This window comes from Ambystoma mexicanum, chromosome 1p (assembly GCF_040938575.1).
Source record: "Ambystoma mexicanum isolate Mex_15411 chromosome 1p, UKY_AmexF1_1, whole genome shotgun sequence".
Lineage (NCBI taxonomy): Eukaryota > Metazoa > Chordata > Amphibia > Caudata > Ambystomatidae > Ambystoma > Ambystoma mexicanum.
This window is the reverse complement of record NC_090921.1, coordinates 1,291,118,474-1,291,145,370: the sequence shown is the minus strand read 5'-3', so window position 1 is coordinate 1,291,145,370 and position 26,897 is coordinate 1,291,118,474. Positions and strand designations below refer to the sequence as shown.

At 44.9% G+C, this 26,897-nt stretch overlaps 1 protein-coding gene across 1 annotated transcript in view; it reads right to left on the bottom strand.

Moving 5' to 3' along the window:
• The window catches only part of LOC138453024 (testicular acid phosphatase homolog), a 193,815-nt gene extending 167,145 nt beyond the window's left edge, over nt 1-26,670 (bottom strand). The window contains exon 1 of the mRNA XM_069605444.1: nt 26,537-26,670. Coding sequence (XP_069461545.1) covers nt 26,537-26,638 — 102 coding nt within the window. The 5' untranslated portion in view covers nt 26,639-26,670. The remainder of the gene's footprint in view (nt 1-26,536) is intronic.
• Nucleotides 26,671-26,897: the final 227 nt, after the last annotated feature.

Genomic DNA, 26,897 nt, shown 5'->3' with positions numbered 1-26,897 from the left:
ACGTTTTCCTCCCAAAATGGGTAATACCCATGTAAACAGACTACTGTACGCAGACGACCTAATATTATTGGACCACACTCCCATAGGTTTTCAGCGCCAACTGAGCAACCTCCAGGAGTATATGGTGAAAAACAACTTAGAGATAATTGAAGGAAAAACAAAATTCATGATTATCTGTACATCCATCAAGAAAAAAGACAAAGTCGTCTTACATCTGGCCAGTCAACCCATGGAAAAAGTGAATGAATTTAGATACCTTGGAGTGATCTTAGACAGCTCAAGACACGAAATGGCTATGCAAGAACACCTGATACAAACGACCAAAAAGTTGGTTGCGCAAGGTAAGGCAATTAACAGAAAATGTGGGCGTTTCTCTGTGGGCGACTCCTGTCCTGGACTTCTATAAAAAAAAAGGTTGTACCTACACTAACGTTTGGTGCGGATGCCATGCCAAACCTACCCGCCATACTTTGGCCGAAACTGGAAGCGCTGTTCTGGAGATCCATACTAGGCCAAATTCCACTTCAGTGGCGGTAATAAGAGAAGAACTCAGTTTGCTGTCTCTGGGAGGAACAGTGAAAATCAACACTCTTATGTTATTTCGGAAATGTAGAATGTCCAACGAGCTGTCGATCTACAACTTGATACTCCGAGAAAGCTGTAGTACAAACAACAAGATGATGAACACTTGGTCTACACTAAATCTAGATACACTATCTTTGCTAGAATGTGATGAAGAGACCCTTTTTACAAACCCCACAAAACCCCAGAAAAAACTAAAAGAGCTGGACTGGATAAGGACCAAAGAAGCAGCTTTAAACAACAAATTCATACATCATCTTCCTTCTAACATCAGGAAATTAAACGAACTTCAGCCTTACATCAAAAAGTTTCCGTCCAGGCCAGCGCGAGTCCTCCTAATGAGAGCGAGATTAAACCTCTTGCAAACAAACGAAATACTGGCAATTAGAGGTTTATCAACGACAAAGGAGTGTCGCTTCTGTAGTCAACTTACAGTAATAGAGTCAATTCGTCACTTGCTTCTCTCTTGCCCCAGCACTCGAGGAATAAGAACTATCTACCTGAAAGACACTTTAACTGATCACGCATTAAGCGACCAAGACAATTGTTGGGCCAGACTGATAGGGGGCGACAGACCCTCTTAGCTCGGCGTCCCCTCTGTTGATGTCCCTCATGATGAAATTTTGCATCTCATTGTGAATCCATTCTGTGATATTGTGTATCTGCTTGTGGGCCTTGCAACGGATGAGATGCTGAGTTAAGATAGAAATCGTTTCCCACACCATTTCAAGGGATTTGTTTGCAATAACTCGATCACCTTAATCCTATCTTACGTAACGTTTTTTCACTGAATTCCAAGAATTTTGTTATGCTATTGTTTCTTTGGGGACCAATAGCGATGGCCTTCGGCCGTAGCCACTGTAAAGGTTACACTCATAATTAGTTCCCAAGGACCCATTTCCCTCTGCCTAGTAGATGTGATCTCTGCAGGTGTAAAATATCTTTTTCGCTTCCTATTCCCGCAGAAATTTCCAATCCATGCAGTAGAGTATTTGTACCTATACACACACAATAACGGAAAAAACTGTTGAAAATTAAAAAGTCTTTGTATCCTCACAGGTGCTCCCTCCCTGACACTCTCCCATAGTCCAATAGATTTACCCAGTTTTCTCCCGATAAGCTAAAAATGTTCTGCCCATAACTGGCTCCGGAGACGACATCCAACTCCCAGGGTCGGACTGGGGCATAAGATTGTCTCAGGGACACATGAAAATGTGTCCCACACTTAGAAATGGCAATTCATTCCTTTTGTGAGAGACTGTTTGAATAGTACCCAAAGGAGAGTCTTTTGATAAAATGTGATGCAAATTGTGCATTTTAAAGAATATTTATCCAACACCAATGTTCAAGCCTCCCCAACTTCATATGGTGACCTCTTTCCCACTTCCTACCTCTAGTCTGAGGCAATTGCTTCCATTTTCATACTCTAAATAGAATTTTGAGCACCTTTAATTTTGGAATTCTCCCTGCATTATTGCGGCAATTGCTTACATCGAGCAAAAAAAAGAATGGCACATTTAGTTCAAGCCTCCACAACTTCATATGGTGACCTCTTTCCCACACCCTACCTCTAGTCTGAGGCAATTGGTTCCATTTTCATACTCTAAATAGAATTTTGAGCACCTTTAATTTTGGAGCATTTTTACTATTAGTACACAGTTATACTAAAAAGAACATAAACAACAGAAGGCAGACAGAGACAGAGGAGAGCCTAGATGACAATCAGAAACATGTAGGAAGGTAAAACATTTCAAACAATAAGCTTCATGTGCTAAAGCCCAACTAATAGTTTGACATCCTCCTCAAACTTTCTCGGTAGCTTATCAGCACATTTCCAAACTTGCGTAATGGGCTTAATCAGGCCCGTATTTTGTCCCAATTAACAAGGGGGGTAACCAGAACTAATGTCTGGCAGAGGGACTCCCAAGACCCCCCTTGTTAATCTGCATATTTAAGTAACTTTGTGTCTCACCCTAAGTTACTAGGGGAATGCAGGCGTGGACCCCTTGCTCACTATTCTTAGAGAGGCACAGCTCCACCCTACTGATGAGGTCCAACCAGACCGAAACATATGTCTGGGGTTGCTGTTGATATTCTTGTTCAAAGGAGAATTGCCTAGCATTTCGGTGCTAGACTGCCCCAGGGCAGGACAAAGACCGATATGTTTGGGATATTTCTTCTCTGTGAAAGATAGTGAGCTAAAGACTCTGGGTAAGTCTCTCGTAACCAGGCCTAATGTCTGGCAGAGGGACTCCCAGGACCCCCCTTGTTAATGTCCCTATTTTGTCCCGACAGACATCTCAGCGAAAATAATTCATCAGTTATTTGTTCAATGTCTTCCACATGCTTGTTGAAATATCTTTCAGAAATGGCTATCATAGCAGGGCATTTGGTGAGTAAATGGGCCTCATTCTGAGTGGGGTGGTAAGGGATACCGGGCAGCGGTAAGGAGACCGGTGCCGGCAAACCCTTACCGCCCTACTATGAGTTCCCTTAGCGGGTCCCTCCTTTAACGCCTGGTCTGACCAGCTGTTATGGACGGGACCCGTTAAGGGAAATCAGAGCCAATAACGGTACCGCAAATTGTGGAATGGGGAATGGTTTTTTCAATGGGGATTTACGGGTCCCGCAAAGGTCGGACTACACCGGTAAATCCCCATTGAACGAGACCGGTGCCGGTACCTTAATTGGAGGCAGTCATGATGCAAATAGCGCCATGACAACCTCCAATCTCGGAATGAGGCCCAATGTCTTGTAGATTAAGCTTCATTTTTGTCACAACATAATCTACAAGATCTTTCATTGGAGGGAGTCTTCGTCCAAGCACATTGCAGCATAAACACACCCAAGGCACACCCAAGGGCCCTCCCTTCAATCTGAAGAAGACCACGCCCATCCAAAATAAAACCCAGTCCTGAGGAAAGCATAAGAAGGGCTACATTAGCAGCTGTTCACTTTTATCTTATGCTGGAAACACCTATAGTGTCGACCTGAAATATCTATTGAAAAATAACAACACATAAAGTCACTGGTCACTAACCCCTCACAAATATCACTGCATGGTTCACATAAGCACCATATGACTTTTAGTATGGTGTTTGTATAACAGCCAAGATAAAACAACTGAGTACGTTTTAACTAAAGTTGTTCATGTTATGGTATCAAGCCTGAAACCAGGCCCTTTTAGCAATATGATGACAAATAAAATTGTATTTTACTGTTGAAATTGGTGATCTGTTTTCATGTGATATACAAACCAACTTAAGGTGTATGCAAAAGTGGAGTACACAGTGTTTGTACCTATAGGTGTGGAAGGGAGGAGTAGCCTGTATCCCTTTTATGTACATCATCTTCTGAAAACTGACATCAAAGTCAGTCCTCTCTTTCATGTGAGTTTTCAGATGTATATTATTGTACCTATATGGCAGTTTGTATATAAAAAGTAAATTCACTCTGCTCATGCATTGCGTGCTTCCTATAAGTTTGAAAGCTCAAATTAAAGTGAACTCTAGCTTTGATGTGCGTTTTTAATACATACAAGAGGCATATACAAGCTTTACAGTTCATACATGTATTCAATTTACATTTCTTCAAAGCTGACATCAAAGTCAGCCCTGACTTTGACGTGAGTTTTTAGGGTATGAAAATTGCGTAATGTATGGACTGTGAAACACATACACCTCTTTGTACAGTTCGTATGCAAGATTCACATTCATTACATCTCCTAAAAACTGACATCAGAATCAGCCCTGACTTTGATGTGAGTTTTCAGGAGATGTATATTGGTGATGTATGAACTTGGAAACTCATACGCCTTGAACAGTTTGTATCAAAGATGTACATTCATTCGGAGCATGCGTCAAACATAGATCAATCTTAAAACGTTGATATATCAAAATTGGCCAAGTCGATTTTCAATTGTTTTTTCTCAGTGCACCAATTCCTGATGAGATCGTGGTGCATGCCAAAAATTACGAAAATCAAAGAGGCTGATTTTGAGATATTTAGGCCGCAAAATGTATTTTTTGTTTTGGCTATTAGGTGATAGCACCAGCTACAAGCTGAAAGTGTTGCATTAAAGCACAGCTAGGAAGAAATTGCATATGTGGAGGGACACGGAGCTTGTAGAATTGTTTGTTTATGTACCCACCCATTGACTGCCCATAGCTGTGCTAATCCCTCTGGCCATTCCCACCAACTTCCTGCTCCAGGCCACCCAAAACGCATCCTCCCGTGATCTGTTTGAGCTCGCTTTTTCAGACCTTACAATCAAACTGTGTGCTCGAAGGGCCAGCCAATGTTTTTTCAAAGCAAGGTAGGGTGGTCTAGAGTTTAGAGGCAAGGCAGACTCCTGCGCCATCGCCAGTTTTTTCAAAGCAGTCTTTTGAGTGTTAATGATGTAATTGGAGCAGTAAACGCACTACTGGTGTAATAAAAATGTCAACCAGGTCAGCCTTTAGCCACTGGATTTATAACCACCATGCGTATCCTTCACTGAAGTCTGGTTAAAAACAAGCACTGGCAAAGCCAACCGTTTTAGTTTGGGTATAAGTATTAGGCATTTACCAGGGACTGCTATTATATGCCCAGTTACTCATGCCATGCTGCAGCTGCTACCATCGATGGCCAGTTAATCCCACTACGGCAGTGCCTGGCAAATGCTTTGTCCATGCCTACACAAAAGCCAACATTTTTGGCATTGCCAATGCTTGTTTTTTCAGTGGTTAAACCCCATGTTAAAAACTGTTCAAAACGAAAACAAAGTAAAAAAAAAAGTTTAACCTATGAAGCTGACCATGAAAAACCCCAAAATTTTGCATGCACAGACCGATAACTCGAAATCTTAAGCTCTTTTCTGAATCATCACAGACAGTTCACCTGAACCTTAACTATGCCATGCTATATATATGTATATGTACGTATATTTTGTATATGTATCAGGACCACCTTGCCCGCACGCTACTGTCACTGTGCTTCAAAATTCAGGGCTTCAGTCTCACAAGATTACAGAATAAACATAAAAATGAGATCAATCAAAACCAGGTGAATGGTATAAACCCGAAAGTTTTTAATGTCCCAACAAAATGTCAGATGCAAATAAAATAAAAGGTTCCCTCCTCAGGGACGGTGTTTATGTTGCTTAGAATTGGCTCAAAGGGAGTGCCTCGTCCTTCAAACCAGGGTATCCTAGCTACGGTTCCTGGGCAGACACGTTTCTTAAGGCCTCTGGCTCACTGCTTCCTAGGGTTTTGTCTCAGGGCTTTATTCTTGCTGGCCAGCAAGGACTTCCTGGCAGGCTTGGCCCAATGTGGGTGCTTTCGGGATGCCCTGGTGCCTTCTGTTGGGGTTCAGCGAAGTAGTAAGGCCCTTTCCTTCCCGACTTCACTGACTTCTCCTTGTGATGTTCTCGCTGAGGCCCTCCTATGTCCTGACTACTCCTACACTACCCTCCCTTCTCCCTGATGAAGTGGTGCTGTCTCTTTCCTCCAGCCTCCTCCACAACCTCCACTGGACCAAAGTGATACTCTGGAACATCTCTATCCTTCCTTCCCAAGGGGTTGCTCTCGCCTTCTCTCTTTTACCTAAGATGGTCTAGCGCTATCCCCTAACATTGCTCAGTCCCTTTGTTTCCTTCCTAATGGTATATCTGCTCCTCCTCCCAACAATACTCTCTCCACTGCTGGTATCCTTCCTCCACCTCCTGCTCACAATACTCTCTCCTCTAATGGTATCTCTCTCTCTCAAGGTAATTTTCTCTCAATTCCAAGTCGTCTCCTCTCACCTCTGTTCAACAATACTTTCCTCCTGGTTCTTGACTCCCCTACCAAGACAATTCTCCAATTAGATCTCCTTCACTACCGTTTTTAAGGTGATGTATCCCTTCCTTTTCTCCAAATCAATATCTGTCTCATCCTCCTAGATGGTATCTTCCTCCGTCTGTTCTGTTTCCATATCTCCCACCTTCCTGTCCAAACTGATATCGCCTTCCCCTTCCAATACCACAATGTTCCCACAAATCAAATTCACCTGCACAAACCTCCTCTCCTCCTCTTTCTAGATAATCCTTCTCTCTTCAACGATAGTCTTTTCTTTCTCTCTCTAGACAGTTTTCCTTTCTTGCACACTGTTCCTTTCCATGGTACCCCATGCTTTCCTGTCCAAGGCGATATCCCTCTGCCTCTTCCCCAGAACAATCTCTCACTGTCTCCAACAAGCCAGTAGCCCCCTCCTTCTCTGCACTACTACTGCTCCCCGCTTCTAACAGCACAAGTTCTTTCTCCAGGATAACGCCCCTTTCCTCGCTACACCATGTTTCTACCACCTTACCATGCACCAGTATCTCCTCCTTACCAATCTCTGCTGACATGCTCTTGAAACATCCTTCCTGTAAAAAGTGGGGTTGAATAATGAACACCTGTGTAAATAATGTTAATAATATTCACATGTGTGTGTTATACTTGGTACAGCCCAGGCTCCCCGGCGATGTATCCATATACCTTGGTCTTGCAACATGTCTGCCGCGCAAGACACCTTTTAAAAAGAAAATAACAGCCGTCTGATGGAGCTCCTGAGCGGAGCACCGTTGCAACACGTGCTGTCTAATCATCTGTTCCTAAGCCATGCTCCTGCCACTCTGCCCCAGGAGCTAAAGAGGGCCCGCTTCTTGGGCCTGATCACCAGCTGAAATACTGTGTTGATATTCCCCGCTGTGCCTACCAGCAATGCAGCGACCTTTGATCGTGGGAGCCAGGAATGGGCCGGCTCACATTGCTGCTGGTCCATTCCCTTCACCTGGGCTTCTTCCCTAATGACTCCTGAAAAAACTTTAGTTAACGGTCAGTTAAGGAGAAAAACTTAACGCAACAAAACCACTGTGATTCAGTGCATTGGGGAACTCAGACCGGCTTAACTCGGCCATGCCCACTATATATTTTAGAACACTACAGGAATACTAGCCATGGCCCTCGGCCATGGATTTTTAGAAGATTAATAGGCCACTAGCCATGGCCTTCAGCCATGCTCACTGAATATTTTAGAACACTACCAGACCAGCAGCAATAGCCTTTGGTCATGGCCAGTGGGCATGGCTGCATATTTAAAAACAAAAACATGCCACCACCCAATGGGCTACTACCAATGGCCTTCAGTTGTGCACATTGTATATTTAAAAACACAAACGGGCCACTACCCATCGCCTTTGGCCATGCCCCCTGTGTATTTTAAAACACTAGCAGCCCACTGGCCATGGCCTTTGGCCATGCACACTGTACATTTCAAAACACAAATGGGCCACTATCCATGGCATTTGGCCATGGCCAGTGGCCACGCCCTTCGGCTGTGCCCACTGTATATTTTAAAACACGTGCAGCCCACCCACTCGTCTGTAGCCTCTCTGTACTTTAAAACACTACTGTGTCGTGATTTTTCACCACTGACATCACTGTAGCTGTTTCCATACCGCAGTTATAATTGCAATGAACTACAAATAGTTGTGGCTGCCTGGAATCATAATTTCAATGGACTACTGATACCCAGAGGTATCTGTAGTTCTCTTATACCCAGACCCATTGGGAAAAAACAGTGGGGATAAAATGCTTCCCTGCCCTCCCAGGCACTCACCAAGTGCCCCCCTCAGCTGTGCCAGCTCCCCCCAATCCCCTCATGGCCTCCTCACCACCTCCGCCCTCTCCCATCCCCCCCAACACTTGTTTCTGTGACACAGTTTCATATCAGAAGTCGGGAAGCTGTGGGCACGCTGAACGTAAGGTCATTTGGGTAGCGTATCATACAGTGGATGGGAAGCAGAGTAACTCTTACACCAAATAACGGAACCAACTCTGGAAGATGGCAAGTTTGTCTGTTTTATTATCAATTGTCTAAAACAGGGAGTTAAAATGGACATCAATGGATGTCGCACAAGCATTCTCGAAGCATTTCATAAAAAAATCACACTTATATAGTAAACATTCGTAATGCGTAATGTCATACTACGTGGCAAATAAGAAAAACCTACGGGGTTGTGATACGCTCAAAGGGAACATCTAAGTATACTTTCTCTAAGGGGATGGGTTGTGATTGGACATCTACTATCAGGTGGACACCTCATGCCCACCCCTAGTGCAAGTCATCTTCAACAAGTATTAGGTACACAGCGTATTATTGGCTCTCAAACTATAAGGCCCTTCGTCATATAGCTCTCTACAATTGGTTGGCACTCTCGTGCCAGTCTGGAACGTTCGGCTGACTATCAGCATGTAAGCTCATACCCCAGGTGTCAGGAGGTGGACTTGACTGTACCTCCCCACCCAATTAGCCCATCATCTCTCATCACCCATGCCTTCTGCCATGAAGATTCTTTGAACTTGGCCTGGCAAAGTATCCTTGCCTCTGAGAATATATGGAAGTTTGAGCACACGCTATCGTAGTTCTGCAACTGCATGCCCAACTCTATTTCCATCCTTGGCTCACGTGACAGGAGACCACAATTCGGCCCATCTTGCAACATTTAATTGTCTTAAATGAATAGAACTTGGCACTCATGGTGTTCTTTATTTGCACATTAACAAGGGATTATTCAGCATCTCACATTCATCACTTTCAAGAATAGATAACCAGTCTTGTCTGCTTCAGCCTTGACACCAAGCCAGACAGCCCTTCCAGCGTCTTCCACAATCCCAGCTAATTCTATTTGAACCGCTGTGATTGAAAGACCTCTGTGTAACATCGTTTACTGCTCACATTCCCTCTTGAGATAAGCCTGGCTGCTTAGATCGCTACCAAAAAATGTGTAGTACAGACTTATACCAAAGGTTGGTTTTGCTTAAACCTGTAGTCCTAATTGTGTGTGGTGGTCCTAGAGGGTACTGCATGCAATTCTCCCTAACACTGGTGGCAAGCGGTGAGGATAAGGTATAGTTGTTACATAGAGAGTGCTGCTTTTACTTTTGTACACATAACATTCACAAGGCTAAGCACCACTAGAAAAGCAATTGTTTATAATGCCTAATATGAATAGCTACAAACAGTAAATCCGGATCATTCTAACAGTAGATCAACTGAAAGATATGTGTAAGGTCAGGTCTCTCTCTGTTAAAAGTTGTTGAATCATCAAAGTCTGAGAGGTAGGGCTGTTACCCCTACTCCTTCAGCAAATGTGGATAGTGTTAATGAGGATGATAATGATTCAGAGTCTAGCTCTAATGTTGTTGATGAGCCAGAAGAGTTGGAGGAGTCTCAGGATGTGAGCCCCTCTGCACCTCAACAAGCTATAGGCCCTCAACCTCTAACCACAGGGACCCTACCAGGTCCAGTACTGAATCCAGAATTTGTCTCTCTTGAAAAAATGAGACTTGAGTTAGAGTTCAAAAGGCTCCAAATACAAACTGAAAGTAAACATCAAGAAATCAAACTCAGAGAAATGGAAATGCATCATGCTCTTGGAATGAAGAAATTGTCTCTTGAAAATGGTTCTATCTCAGATTATTCTAAGTCTTCCAGCCCTAAGAGACCTCACATGCCTAAGGAAGCTGTGAGTGTGTATGAGGTGAAGCTTGATATTTTGGATTGGTTTCACAGGGAATGCAATTCTGGGTTTCACAGGGAATCAGTTGATTCCTTGGCTTTTGTCTAGGCTCCCCCAGGTTGTAACTGATGCAGTAATGGGGTTGGGGGAACTTGAAAGATTTGAGTATGAAAATGTGAAGCTAGCTTTGATAGCTAGATTTGGGGAAACTCCTTTCCAGTACCTTAAGAGGTGTAGGACCCTCAAAAAGCATGATGGTACCCCTTGGGCTACCTGGGTGTTTGAATGTTTGAAGAATTTAGATGGTTGGGTAAAGGGTTACAGAGTTAACACTTTTGAAGGAATGAGAAATCTGTTTTTGTTAGAATCTATTTTTGATGCCTGCTCTCGTGAGCTGAGACAGCATTTGGGTGACTCTAAGGAAATTGATCCAAAGAAGTTAGCAAAGGCTGCTGACTTCTGGGTTGCCAACACGGTTACTCACAAGGATTCTGGGGCAACTCAGAAACAGGGTGAAGGGAAGCAAAAAACAAAAAAAAGGCAAGGAGAATTCTAATACCTCCAATCCAAAAGAGGGCCCCAAACAGAAAAAGGGTAAGCCACAAGGGAAACCGAATCAGGCTAGTGAAACCTCTGGTGCCAAACCAGAGGGAGGACAGCAGAAACCCCCATTTGTCAAACCATTTGGAAACTGTTATGCTTGTGGGTCTACTGACCATCTTCAAGGGGATCCCAGATGCAAGGGTAAACATTCAGGGATCCATACTGCCTCCTTAGCCTTTTCCCCAGAGGGAGGAGTACAAATGGCAAATGGGAACTTTCAATTACTGGCTAAAGACCACATTGGAGTCTCAGCCAGTGTTTCTTTAGTGTCCCTGGGTCTGTGGGAACAGCAGCATTTACATGCCTATAATTCAACTCCAGATAACACAAATGAATATTACAAAGACAGTGTACTTGTAAATGGTCAGGAGACCCCTGCCATTAGAGACACTGGGGCCAGTATTACAGTGGTGGATTAATCTTTTTTCAAACCTGAGGATGTTGCAAAGGCACCCAAAGGCCTCACTAAACTTGCTGGAGGCCCTGTCCAAATGCATCCTAGACTACCAGCTCTCATCCAGTTCAACAACATGACTGTCAAGATACCTGTTAGTGTGCAGAGTGAGGTGCCTGGGAGAGTCCTGTTGGGGAATGACTTAAAAACTCTTGCAGTTGTATCAAGCACCCCCAGGCCTCCCAGCAAAAGGAAACAGGAGCAGACAAGGAAGTCCAGAGAGAGCACCTTAAAGGACTCTCAAGAGGATGTTACAGAATAAACTATACCACCCAGTACACAAGAGCTACTAACTGCAATTTCCAGAAAGAAGGAACCAAAGGGGAAACCCAAGGTCTCCAGGAAAAAGCCAGAAATCACTCCTGTGCAACAAACAAGGACATCCCCGAGAGGACTGTCCAAAATCACACCTGTGACTGCTCCACCAGCTGAGGCTGAGTGTGAGAACCAACCAGGTGAGGTTGAGTCAGCTGCTGAAGATTCAGAGCTGGAAGAAGACCTTCACCCTGTTGGAGATCTGGATCCTAAAGACTATCCTGAGCTGCAGTCTTTACTGGCAGAAGGTGGCCCCAGTAGGGCAGACTTCAGCAGAGGTCAAAGAGAGTGTCCTACTCTTGAAGGCCTTCTCCAACAGGCAGCTTCCCAGCTGGCCGGGCAAGAGCCAGGGAAGCATGGGTTATACTGGGAAGATGGCCTCTTCTACAGTGTACCCACTGAGTCTATCCCAGGGGACTACCGTAGACTTGTAGTGCCCCTAGAGACAAGACACCCGTTCCTCCAGTTAGCCCATTAGATTCCTTTGGCTGGTCACTTAAGCTTTAAGAAGACCAAGGAAAGGCTCTCTCTATATTTCTACTGGCCTAAATTGGGGATGTAGATAAATTCTGTAGGAGCTGTCACACTTGTCAGATATCTGGCAAGAGCAGAGCCAAGAATGTGGCACCTTTGGTGCCTCTCCCAGTGGTGGGAGTCCCTTTTGAGAGGTTAGGAAGCAACATTGTTGGTCCCTTAGATCCTGCAACTTCTTCAGGCAACCAATTTATATTTGTTGTAGTTGACCATGCTACTAGGTATCCTGAAGCTATACCTATGAGGACTCTTACGGCTCAAGCTGTTGCTAAGGCCCTACTTGGTATTTTTACCAGGGTAGGTTTTCCTAAGGAAGTCATCTCCGACAGGGGATCAAATGTTATGTCCCACTACATGCAGGCCATGTGGAAAAACTGTGGAGTGACTTACAAGTTCTTAACTGCCTACCATCCCCAAACCAATGGGTTGGTAGAGACGTTTAACCGAACAATGAAGAGCATGATAGGTGCCTTAGAGGAATCCCTTAGAAGAAAGTGGGACCTTCTAGTGCCATGCCTTCTATTTGCTTATAGAGAAGTCCCTCAGGAGGGAGTTGGATTTAGTCCCTTTGAACTTCTCAATGGTCATCCAGTTAGAGGTCAATTGGCCCTAATTACGGAGGGGTTGGAGAGTGTTCCTTCCCCCAAGCCAGTGATAGTCACTGACTATGTGCTAGGTCTCCAGAAGAGAATGGCACACATGATGACAGAAGCATCAGATAACTTAAAAGCAGGTCAGGCTCTGGTGAAGCATTGGCATGACCAGAAGTCCAACATGGTTGAGTTTACTCAAGACCAGCAAGTTTTAGTTATGGTACCTACAAGGCAGAGAGCCTTACAGGACAAATTGATTGGACCCTTCAAATTTGTGGGAAAACTTGGAGAGGTCAATTATTTGGTGGACTTAGGCAATCCTAAGGAGGCCCCCAGGGTCTTTCACACCAACCGTCTAAAAGCCTATGTCACCAGATCAGAAGTGGGAGCTTTGCTTCTAGCCTCTGCTCAGGAGGAGGAGAGTGAACCTCTACCTGATCTCCTCAGGGGACAACCTTTAGATGGAAATATAGAAGGAGTTAATCTCTCTTCTAATCTGACACTGAAACAACAAGAGTGCAAATCTCTGTTAAATCAGTTTGCCCCTCTGTTTTTACAAGCACCAGGCTTGACCCCTTGGGGCCAGCATGAAATTCTCACTGGTGACTGTTTACCTGTTAAAGGCAGAAGTTACAGACTGTCAGATCATGTAAGAACCCATATAAAGGAAGAGGTCAACAAGATGCTTGATCTCGGGGTTATAGAGCCATCGACCAGTTCATGGTCTAGTCCAGTTTTACTAGTGCCAAAGAAAGGATCCAGGGAGTTGAGATTCTGCATGGACTATAAAGCTCTTAATGCAATCACCAAGACTGATGCCCAGCCTTTACCTAGGACAGATGAACTGGTGGATAAACTTAGGTCAGCCCAGTACCTCGGTACATATGACCTAACGTCAGGCTATTGGCAAATAGCCCTGACAGCCCATGCCAAGGAGAAAACTGTATTTTCAACCCCAGCAGGCCTCTACCAGTTTAATGTTATGCCTTCTGGACTAAATAATGCACCTGCAACATTCCAAAGGATGGTTAATCAAGTTCTGAATGGGATGGAGTACTTCTGCATGGCATACTTGGATGACATTGCAGTGTTCAGCCCTACTTGGAAAGAACATGTTGACCACTTAGGATATGTTTTTCGGGCTCTTGAGCAGGCCCATCTGACCATAAAGGCAAGCAAATGTCAAATTGGTCAGAGCAAAGTGGTCTACCTTGGACATGAGGTAGGAGGAGGTGAAATAAGGCCACTGCCTAGCAAAGTACAAGCTGTACAAGAATGGGCCACCCCCACTACTCAAATCCAAGTGAGAGCCATTTTAGGTCTCACTGGATACTGTAGGAACTTCATAGAGAACTATAGGTCCATAGCTTCTCCCTTGAATGTGATCTCCTCACCCAAATTTTCTAAGAAAGTCAGGTGGAATGAGGAGTGCACCAAGGCATTTGAAGGACTTAAGAAAGCCCTTTGTCAAGCTCCAGTCCTGAGAGTTCCTGAATACAACCAAACCTTCATTGTGCAGACAGACGCCTCCAATACAGGTATAGGTGCAGTTCTGAGTCAGCTGAATGAGAAAGATAAGGAGCACCCCATCTGCTTCATCAGCAGAAAGCTGAAGGAACCAGAAACAAGGTGGGCAACCATTGAAAGAGAATGTTTTGCTATTGTGTAGTCACTGAAGAAGGTTAGACCATACCTGCATGGATCTACTTTTGTGATTCAGACTGACCACCAACCCTTGAGATGGTTATGCAGATGAAGGGGGAAAATCCTAAATTGTTAAGATGGTCAATCGGCTACCATTGAACAGGGTGTAATCACCAAAAGGCTGATGGTCTCTCCAGAATGTTTGACCGACTGGAGTAAGGAGATTCATCCAGGGGTGGATTAAATCCTCCTGTCCCTTAGTCTGGAGGGGAAGAGTGTTAGGGAGAATTCTCATACATGTGCTAATTCCCTTCACCTTATAGACCCCCAGCAACTTTGCTCGATTTTGAGGACTTTATTTTTTTAACTTGGAGAGAGTGTGAGCCTTTTTTCCCACTCTCTCGTGTATTTTGATGGGTGTTTTACTCTTGTGTTCTTTGATTATGGAGTTTTAGATAACTCCATAGGCATCATCTTTTCATGTGTGTCACACAGCACCTTCAGTGCAGTGACACAGGGATGTCTTTTAGACTTCCCAAGGTTTAAAGACCTTCTCTGGGTCAATCTACTGTTTCCCAGAGAATGTAGAGTTACATTGACTTTATTAGTCTTTTTAAATTCCTAGACCCAGCACACACTATTGTCCTATAGAGTGCTGGAGGGTTTACATTTTATCCCCTATGTCTAGAAACTCATGTAGCAGTCAAATGCTACCCTTTCCTATTGAAATGGCTGGTGGCAGTGGTTTTACAACGAACTACCATGATTTTTCCCAACCGCGAACACCGGTAGCTAAAAATCGCGGGAGCCATGTTTTTCAAGTAGGCGCCTTAAACCCCTTTGTTTAAACGGGTCCCGGTCTTCTTTTTTCGCCATTTCTTTTTGGAAAGGTCCTTCTAGTGTTTATCGCTGCACGCCAAACTAGGTTTGGTCCCTTTGTTCGTATGCCTTTGGCGGGCTTCCGGACTGAAGCGTCTGAGTGTCTGGGGTGGGCAGGAAGTGAGGGAGGTCCCCGAAACTCCCTGTGCTTAGTCTCCTAGGAGACCCAAATGCACTCTGGCATGATTGGCTGGCTGACTGTCCGGCAAGGACAGCCACCATGCTGGGTGAGTGACAGCTAGGCTGGAATGAATTGGAGAAAACTGTTTAAAAGTCGAGTCTCTTGGCTTGGAAGGCAGAGTCGACCACTGGAACGAAAGAACCGAAGATGAGCTGGACGAAGACGACTACTGCAACTCCTGGACCGTTGGTTTGCCCGGTGAAGCCCTGCTGTAGGTCTGAATTGACAAACTCTGTTCGACAGAGAAGCCGCTTCAAGGACGACTTCTTCCTTTGAGTTGGTGGGACCAATCAACTCGTAAGCCACATCGATACCATTCTCGGAGATGGTTAGGTTACCCAGGGAGAAGGACACCAGCTTGTGTGCTTGAATTACAGCTACTGGAACTGAAGTGACTCAATTTTGTCTACGTTTTCCAATGTCCCCGTGCAGTGCAGGAGTCCCCCGACGTCCTCCCTCTTGTCCCCACGACTGAGGCTCAGGAACAGTGAGATCTGCAGGACCTGCCAGGAACCAACGACTTCAGCTGCATTTGTTTCTTCATACTAAGGTATTGTGCCAACCAGATTGAGAGAACTTACCTCTCGCGGTGAAGGTTCGTGGAACTTTCCCAACTTGCATGCCTAATCAGCTTGTGACCCCTCAAATGATTCTTTCTTTCGCAAACTACTTCTGAGAACTTTGGCAAAGACTTTACCGTTTACTACCAGAACAGGCTCTTTCCTATCCAGAAAACTAGCCCATTGACTTTGGCCTCGGCCTATTAACTTGGATTGACACTTCTGGTGAACTGAAACTATTTGCACTATCTAAAGAGTATTTGTAATCTATTTTTATTAACGTGTGCCTTTTTGCTCACTTCTAAGTAACTGAACTGCTATTTGGCTTCTATTTCAGGCAAGCTGGAATTGTCTCAGAAACCTAGTGATTTGTATTGTAGTGTATTGGTATATAATATTGAGTTGCCTCATACTAGTGAATGTTTTCTAAATGATTGTGTAATAAATTAATAAGTGTTTTACCAAGAAACCTTAAGTGCAAGTGTCTACTTGAACCACTGTGATTGAAAGACCTCTGTGTAACATCGTTTACTGCTCACATTCCCTCTTGAGATAAGCCTGGCTGCTCAGCTCGGTACCAAAAACTGTGTGGTACAGACTTATACCAAAGGTTAGTTTTGCTTACACCTGTAGTCCTAATTGTGTGTGGTGGTCCCAGAGGGTACTGCGTGCAATTGTGCCTAACAGTTTTTCTGGTATTTATTTGAATAAAAATGAACAAACCATTGCAAAACACAAGTAATACAGAAACAAGCATCTGGGGGAGGTATGTGGTGGGGTCACACTGGGGCAGGGGTAGAGTGGTCGGGTATATAATGATAACCTAAAAATGCCGAAACCACAGAAACACCACAACATGTTTTCAGCCGCGGCCCAATGGAGTGGAAATCATCACCTGCTAGAGAGGGGCTTACGCACCTCAACCCAGTCATTTGCCTAACGACATCTTACAAGTATTTACTGAGAAATGCTGACACACACACACCATAATATAGCCACGACCAGACGCTCATTCCTTACAGCCACATGCACCTAGCACACACAAAGCCAGAAACACTTTCCTGGCATACAGTCACACCAACACCAATTGCTAACACACACAGCCAGAGAGGTATCGATATCACACGCACAGCCAGGCACACACCCCAAGCACGCAAGCGAAGCAGAGAAAGCGTCGGGGGCCGCCACTTGTGCATGATTAGTAATTCTGACAGGTTATGATAACGTTTGCGCAACGTGTCCGCATTTCCTCGCATGATAGTTTGAGGAAAAGGAAGGAAATCACAAATTGGGACAGGTGGCCGAGCTCCCCGAGCCCAAGTACTCTAACCGAGCATCCATGGTAATGCTTGAGTATTTCTCAAATATCAATTACTGAACGTGTCAAGTATTAAAAAAAAGAAAAGAAAGATTGAATAAAACTACAGGAGCACCTTGTAGAATATCAACAGACTGTATGTAAATACATAACTTTGCCCCAAGTGTGAGCACTCCTGACATTGTTCGGCTGAGGCAAAGGGGCAGATTGCATCATTGTAGAACATAGAACTGAACATGAAATGTCTATCGCTGAGCCAGGATGCAGCCCAGGCAGCTTCCTAGTGGCAAAGATTCATTCAGGAATCGCCCCCCACAAGAGTCAACTTGGGAGCTCTTTTTGGGGGCGTATATACACATTTACATATACTCTGTTGCTAGTCTACAGTATGCCTCTGATGTTTTCTTAAATATATATGAAAACCCTACTGAAAGCCCGTTTAAACCTCCTACCGAATCAAGAAATCTTAGCAATTAGTACAGCGTCCGAAGAAAAATCATGTAGACTTTGTAAAGACCCGCAATCTACAGAATCAATCAGGCACCTCTTGATGGTTTGTCCGACAGTAGACCAAGAAAGAAAAGCTTTCCTCGGCCCCCTGTTTACAACCTCTTACGTCGTTGACGAAAACATTTGGTGGAATCGCCTTATCACAGGAGCCCAAACTAGATAGCTAATAGCAGCAACCAAACTTCTAACCATCGCCTTGGAGAAGGCCTCCCAAATTCAACAGGAGTAGCCTACAGAAATACCCATTTCAGCCAAAAGATGATGACGATACCTGGACTATTCCTTTTCCTGAAGTCTTTTCATTTGCAAAATCCTGTCTTTCATGGTCTGTGTCGAGAACGTTGAAAACGCACAGTAAAAACAATAAACACTCCTCTTCAAGATGTCTTTGTAAAAATCTAAACAGATTAAATACAAAAACAAAATATATATACATATTTTTTGACACCCCTCCTTTAAGTTCACCTGCTTTTTATTTTGAATTCCCACACAGGACGTGTATTTCGCGCACTTGGACACTTTTCCAAGGCTTGTATTGTTTACTGTGCTGTTGTCACCTTGAACAGGTTTCTTTGGGTTAGTGGCATGTCCAGCAGGACTCGACGGGTCCCCCGTGGAACACTGTCCACTGAGAGCACAAGAAATACCACAAGCCTTGAAAAAGTGCATTACAGCATGAAACGTGTGCCTGCTGGATCAACTTCATTTGTGGCCAGACTCGGACAGACCTATAGAGGACTACGCCCATTGCCGAACCAAAAGCACAAAATGCTGTTGTGGGCCCGTTATTTTGGTCAAAGTGGGCCACTTTTTTGGCCAATTTAGGCCAGTTTGATGAGTTCATTCACTCTGCGGCTAGTAGTTTTGACCAGTGTTGCTGAATAAATATTCTTTAAAATGTGCAATTTGCATCAGACTTTATTAAAAAAAAAACTCCTCCTTAGTTACTATTCAAAAACTGTCACAAAAGGAAGGAACAGTCATTTACTACTGTGGGCACTTTTTCATTGGTTCCCGAGACTATTTTATGGCCCTGTCCCGTGCCCGATCCTGTTTGTGGCAAATGAAACAAAAATACTAATGAGCTGAAATATCAGGGAAATTCTGAAATATGATTGGGAAATGCTCAAACTTTACCATGGATCTGAAGATTGAGTGCCAGGGGTCTGGGAAACTCGCTTACACACTTCTAATACACGGTGTGCATAGGCAGTCAGAAACAAACTCCCAACCTAAATTCCAAACACACTCAGAGCAAGACTCATATTGGTACACGCAAATTCCTGGCACGCAAAGACACACATACCCATACTCACAGCCGGGCACATCTGGGAAACACACATGCACATCAAGGTACACATTCTGAATGCTGAAATACAAATATACATTCCCAAAACTGACGCAATTGGGTACACATTCTATTAAAAACAAGGAAGAAAAAACATGCTCCTGGCACGCGGGTACAAAACGTCACTCAACGGACAAGCCTGGGCGCTCTGAAAGTCCTACAGTGGTGACTTGGCGCTGTATACAAGCATTTTAAAAATAGCATAACACCTATCAAAACAAACCTGATAGTGTAGACATTCATGAAACATAAAAAGCCCTTCGCACATCTGTGAGATAATTGCCTCGTCAGAAACAGGTGCCTGACATACTTGCAGGCAGTCATGCACTTCCCCGGCACACACAAATGCCCAGCTAGGAACACATTTGGCCGGATTCACAGAAGCGTTTTGCAACAGCGCAATTCCATTGAAAAACGCTTTGTAAATCAGGCCCATTGGCATTGCTGGCAAAGCAGACACACCCTAACATGCATACCACTAGACAAACCTCCCTTACACACACGTGCCTGACCTTTCTGAGCTGCTTAGTGGAGCCTAGCCAGCCACCTAAGTCCTAAGCCGGCGAAAATTCACACAAGCATCTGTGAATCTAAACTCTTGGAACCTCCTACACATTGACTGCGGTCACCAAGGGCGTTCCAATCACCAAGTGCATTGAGGCCAAGCAAATGGGGAAAGAGTGCTATATAAATAACCCAATACAATACTCATGCAATGCTACACCGGCAAGCAAACCCATGCACCCATTCCCTGCAAACAAAACGTAGATTCTTAAATAAAAATGTTTAAGTAGCCAGACACACAAATGTGCTAACGTACACAACTCACAGCCCGAAAGGCGTTACACGCCCACAACACCCAGACATGTTAGAAGCCGCATGTACATTTGTAACACACGGAGCCAGGCAATAACTTTGACCAAACCTGCAGAAAGCAGGCACCCCAAAACATATGCACACACATGCCTAACCAATGCACACAGACACACCTTCCTAACGAATTCGCTCATGGTTCCCTGGTAGATTAAAAAAAATGTACATTTCACTTCCTAACTTCAAATGTGTTCCCAATATGCTCTCAGGGGTGGACTGACCCATAGGGAACTCTGAAGATTTCCTGGTAGGCCTCTGCACCCTGGGCCTCTTTTATGTGGTAATCTATTTTATTTCCGCATTTCCTCATAGGAAAGGGTTGGGCTTGCTGAAAATGTGTAATATGGGGCCACTTTGAACATTATTTCCAGGGCCTCTTTTGGTTCCCAGTCCACCCCTGTAGGCTCTCGTTTATTATTTTAAAGGAAGCTTACAGAACAGAGCAATTTCTGGAGGAAAAATAGAATGTTCCATAATGTCAAGGAGATTGAAGTACAGTTATTAGGTTTTGTCTCAGAGCCAAAGCGTTCAGCGTGGATGATGGTGGAAGGCAAACGTGTGTTAAAACACACTCGCCACGAGCCTGCGTCATTATTCCCGCCTTGTGTGTGCGTTTGGCATTGTGATTGGCTGAAAGGTGACCAGTCTGTGTCTGCCTCTCTTGCAAGGTCTGGTCCCAGATGTCTGCCGCTTGACAGAGCGGGCATGTTTGTGTCCAGTACATTGGTGAAGGCTGCTGCTTGCAATATTGTGAAGTGTATCGCTGTCCTTCAATCGTGGCATGAAGCATGTGAGGGCATTTGAGTCTGTCTGCGCTTAGCACAGTAAAAACCTGACTTTTTTTTCCAATGCATTTTTATTTAATCCTTCAGCAGTACTAAAGCCATGTTCATGCGAGACAATTGCGTGAATAACAATGTAAATGAAGTGTTTATGTTCTAAATATAGAATTCAAATATAATTTTAACATGGAAGAAATACAAACACCTCAATTAGATTTCAGAGGTATACCAGGTCTGATGTGGGCACTTTTACTTCACCTGAACACGTACTTTGAAACATTGTTAAGCCCAGGTGGGGGTCGGTGGAGACCCTGAAATAGCCCTGAGAAACGATACAGAAAAGTGACCCACATTCACAAAATGCAGCTTGTGACTTTTTAGAACAAACTATTCGAAACATTCTTTGGAGACCAGGGGGGTAATTTTGGCAAAAATTGCATGAAATGGTTCTAGTTTAAACACTTTAGGCAAGTAACATTGGTCCAAACTACCAGCGGCACAAACATTAACGAGGCCCACATTAGCCCAGAAAATTGAGCCCCACTTGTCTGTCTGCCTGACTCCACGAATTAAACTTTGGCCTAGTTCAGAATATGCCTAATCGTGTCCTTTCCTAGCCTACTCTCTGTTCTTTTAATTTGTATAGTTCACCTCCCACTCTCCATGGCCCCAGTTCACCCCATCCTCGTCAGCGCCCTGAAGCCACCTGTTTACATGTAGAGTGCTCTCTATAACCAAACAAATAACACATTTGGCAGAGGATTTTTTTTTTGCCTGATGAGAGGGGCAGCTAGGATTTGCCAGCTGCTGTCATGTACATGGAAGAGCCCTGAGGTGATCAACTAGACTAAGCATTGCGTGCCGACATGACGCAGTGTGTGTATCTTCCGCCCTTCAAAGAAGTGCGCTGCTAAAGGATATGCTGTGCAGAATGTTTATTTATTTATTTGAAAATGTATATAGCGCATACTAAGGCCAACAAAAAGCATCTAGGTGCTGTAGGGAGGGCAGTCAGTCCAACAAAAAAAGAGATCAGTACACTTAGGAATGAGCACACTAGATAATCAGAACAGATGAGTTTGTAGTGCCTTGCAGAAAGGAAAATACTCCTAAATGTTATGTAACGAGACGGGGAGAGAATTCCAAAGTCTGGTCGCCAGAACTGAAAACGATCAGCTCCCAAACCAGCTCCTTGAAACCTAGGGACTTTCAAAAGCCTCTGGTCTGCATATCGCAGATGTCTAGAAGTTTGGTAGTGTTGAATCTTCTTCTTGAGATATTCAGGACCAGAATTATGCATGGCACGGTGTGTAACGCAAAGCGTCTTAAAATCTCTCCTAGATGCCACTGGAGACGACCTAAGAGCTCAGACGATGGAATCGTCCAAGGTGCTTTCGGCGCTACTCTAGCTGCCGAGTTCTGAAGCACCTGCATCCACAAGATTTGGTATTTGGGTTGCCCCAGATAGATCCCGTTGCATTAGTCTAAGGACACCATGATGGTGGAAGTAACCACCATCGTCCGACAACAGGGTGGGAGCATAGGAAGAATTTTTCTCAAAATGTTTAACTTCCCAAATCTTGTGCTGCAGATTGCTTCACCCCTAAGCTTTTAACAGAAGGACAGGCAACAGGGCATATGCCCAAGGTGTCTGGCCAGTATTTGGCGTTCCAGTTCTTGTCAGCACTATGTGGACCATACATCAAAATCTCAGTTGTGTTGTCATTTAATTTAAGCCAGTTATCTGACATGCATCCATTTACTGATCTTGTGCAGACAGTCCCAAAGTTTACTAGGAGGATCAGTTTGAGGGGAGTCTAGCCTAAACACTAACTGAGTGTCATCAGCATAAGTGCAAAAAGGAACACCACACTCAGCAATGAGATTGGCCAGGAGCCGGACATACAATTTAAAAAGAAGCAGAGAAAGGGCTGAGCTCTGTGGAACCCCACAAGTCAGTCCCAAAGTCGGTGAGAGACAGTCCTGAAAAGAGATGGTTTGAGATCTGTTTTGAAGAAATGAGCTAAACCAGGTCAGCGCAGGACCAACCACTCCTGCTTGCTCCAATCGAATTAATAAAATGTGATGATCCACTGTATCGAAAGCCGCATAGAGATCAAGCAGAATAAGAACCCCAGACTCTCTGCGGTCCCGAAGGAGGGCCAAGTCATCAAGTAGAGAAATCATAACGGATTCCGTCCCAATAGTTGGACGGAAACCGGACTGCTGTTGGTTGAGGCAGTCATGGAGAATTGAGGAGTAATACTAGCCTCCATCCATTTCATGATAGACGCGAGAAGGGAAATGGCGCAGTAATTAGCAACCTCTAGAGTATCAGAATTAGCTTTCTTCAATAAAGGGGCGACCACAGCATGCTTCAAAGAGGCAGGAATAATCCCAGTGGAGAATCAATGGTGAAGGGCCTGAGTAAGCAAGACGATCGCCGTTTGGGGGAGAACCTTTCAAATCCGAAGGGGAACAACATCATGTGGTGAAGCTGATTTAATGCTGCGTAATGCTTGCATTAAGGCTTCATCCTTTACCGGTTCAAAGGAAAAATTGGCAAGCTGAAGGGGATCAGTTGTTGTGACAACCGGCTCGACCAGAGGCTGACTGCCCCAGTCAATAGATTGACCGCCCCTGACTGTTTGACAGATATCGTGAATATTATCGAAGGAAAAGGGGCCAATAGCATTGCAGTGTGACTCAGTATCAGGTAATTTAGCCTGTTTCCTAAAAGAGGGGGCAGAAAGTTCCTTAGCTACCAAAAAACACTTCCCTCAAGGAACAGGATGCATCAATTATGCGATTGGCATAGAACTTGGCTTTTTCAGCAATAATCATTTTATGATAGCAGGAAACCGCCAACTTATAAGAGCTACAGTCTTCCTCAAGATAGATGCAATGGCACTTTCTTTCAAGACAGCGACAGACTTGTTTCTGATTACGAAGGTCAGGAGTAAACCAGGCGGCAGTGAGCTTAGATCTCCCAAAACAAGTTTTCAGGGGAGCCATATCATCAGCTACCTTGGCCAAGGATTTCAAGAGAGAGGAACACATGTCAACTCCTTTACCATGATATTCGTCATTGACTTCAACCAACCGGTCAGTAAAAACCTCCAGGTCAACCTTATACCAGGCCCTATGAGGATGAAGACAATGAGAAATTATTGGAGCTGAAAAAGAGGTTCTAATAGTAAATGGAACCAGCAAATGGTCAGACCAAATCACTGGGACAGAGGTACAAAAGGTCCACCATTGACTCCTCTGAGAAAATAAAGTCCAAAAGGTTACCACTTTTGTAATTGGGGAGATGGTTTTGAAGCCCCAAAGAAAGGCTGGCAATCAAGGTCCCAGTGACCCGATCTGAAGGGTAATTTGGGTGGAGATTAAAATCTCCTAGAACTATTAAGTTGGAGTAGGTCAGGTCTAAATTGGCCACTTCCTCTGAAATATGTACGACAAACGCCATACGTGCAAATACCACCAACTAATAACAGGTATATGGACATATGGTCGGTAGCCTTCAATTGAACTAAAAACAGTTGGTGATCCAATACAATGGGCTGACATTGGAAAGAAAATAATTAAATCAGAGCTAACCCTCAACCCCTACCCAGGAGGTGGGGGGCCTGTCAGAGAAAGTAAGGGGCAGAGTCAATTAATAGGTAGTGTAGATCAAAGCGGTGACCAACTGCTGACCTGGCATTGATCAGCACGCACCTAAGGGGGCTAATAGTCTGTTGACCGGGCTTCTTCCTCATCCCTGGGAATACCCTGCTCTGAGACAGATTGAAAGTGTTTATTAACCTCCCCCCCCCAGACCCCATCAGCTCTGTTCCTTTTGGGGCCAGGGCAATCAGTTCACTTCTGGAGTAACTAATAGTGTGTGCGGCCCCAGAAGTGCTTACCTCAGCAGCAGCAGTAAATACTTGACTCGATATGGGGGCCCACAGCCCCTCCAGTGCACAGACGCGCCTAGATGCGCTTGCCTTTTGCGCGCCTTTGGTGTGCGAAAGGCACGCTCACAGGGCGCATCCGCTCCAGGCTGCTGTCTATATACAGCCCTGGAAGCAAGAAAATCACAGGCGTGAAAGACAAAGAAAGAGGACTGTGGGCCCAAGCTCCAGCCAGAAGTGGAGTAGAGCGGCAGCCAGGCAAAGCAGCCCACGAAGTACTAAATCAGGGGAGAACACCCCAGTAATAGCAACAAGACAGTTAATGCATACAAAAATTATTTAAACAAAGGAATTAATTAATATTTCTATTTAAAACAGATAGGACATAAAAATAAAAAATATAAAATATCTGGCCTATAGCAACAGTTGGTTCATTTCATGAGAGAAAGGTCTGTTGCCAAGAACATGCTGTCCAAAGCAAGAGTTGGGGTAGGCAGGCGAGGCTCTTACCTCATAAAGGATTGAGCAGGTGGCATTTGTCGACAAATTAATAGATGGCATATGATAATACATATCCTATCGCAGGAGGCATTATACAAATGCAAGGTAACATAACACATCCTATGATGTGAGTACCAGAGAAAATGACCCCAGCACCTGGATAAGTTAAGCAAATATTATGGGCCTGATTCATGGAAATGGGCGCATAGGTCCCGCAAAGCTTGCGTGTTGATAACAACTCTGCGCGGCCCGTTGTGCAGAAGAAAACCTGCGTGCTACGCGCATTCACAAAATTGTACATGCAAAGTAACCCTATGCACAAGTTGCGTATGGAATGCCCATGACACACCCACACGCAGAGTCTTTCCAGCCATGGAAACAGCCCTTTGCACACACCCCGTGGAGAAAATGCCTGCAAACCCCCACAGCCAGGCCAGCACCCCGGCAGGGATCCGTGGGGTCCCTCGTAACTATTCCCAGGACTCCTTCAACACGCGTAGCACGTATTTTAAAAGTCATCATATCCTGGCACACATGTGTGCGAACCCCTGTAAACGGTGGCTGCACCCCACTACACTGCTTACGCGCACCCCCAAGTCCAATCGGAACTCCAACAGCGTGCACACCCCTAAATCCAACATCTGAACTTACATCTGCATTGTGATTCCTATGCACAAGTGTCTGTACACCTGCCTTCAGGTGGCGGAAAGATCAAAGTGCTTTGCATGGCCATTTCCTTGACGAGAGGTTGCGCGGACAGATCTATGAATACACATGGTTATGTGCATTTGTGGGTGTGCGATGGACTGCCAGCGGGCCGTCCCTCGTAACACCCACATTTTCACTTGCTCTTCCCATTTTGCGAGTTCCGCCCCCTACTCCGGTCTATTCGCAGGCCAGGCTCTGGGAGGTGCCTCGCTCAAGGCACTCGGCCGTTCGCAGAGACGTGCTGAGGCTGAGCGAAGTCCCCCCACAGTACGAAAAAGTCCCAGGCTGTTGATTCCATGAAATGACAAACAGGGTTTTGCGTGCGATTTGGAGAGCAATGTCCCGATTTACAGCACAATATATTCCATGAAGCAGGGCCTACGCCTCTACACAAGCTAGAACGGTTGGCTTTGTCAATGTTTGATTGCTTCATCAATCAGATGTTGTCACTGTGGGAGCACAAGTCACAGGGGGGATGGACAAGACCTAACGAAATAAAGAAAAAAACGTACCGCCACAGAGTGACCATAAAACAATGTTCAATGTAACTGGAAACTTATGAAACTGAGGGTTTCAATGGGGCAAGTTTACTTGGTGTAAACGTTAACTTGGAAAAGGGACGTTATAAAACACAATGATAAATGAAACATCTGTGGTAGAGCCAGCCTCGGCAATGCCTGCAGAAGGGTTTAGGCTGAATGAAAGCTAGCCACCCCAGTAAGTACTCACCAGAGTGACCATTCGCAGGGTCCGGGCTTGGACTGCCAGCGGGGCGCCGGCCAGGGTGAGGAGGGTCAGTAGCAGCACACAGTGAGGCCGGCTCCGGTGCATAGTGCCAGCGGCACAGGTGTGAGAGCACTCCTGCTGACCAAACACAACAGGATAGTTATACCATGTCTTAACAAGCTCGCCCACCCCCGCCTGGCACTGCCCGCCCTGCTGACGGGCCTGGAAAAGGCATGTTTGTGCAACCGCAGGAACAAGGCCCTGTCGCCCGCGCGAACGAGCGTGCGCAGGTTCCGCGTCTCACAAACACATACTTGACGCGTCTGACACAACCTGTCATTTCCCTAATCTGTTTGAACGATGA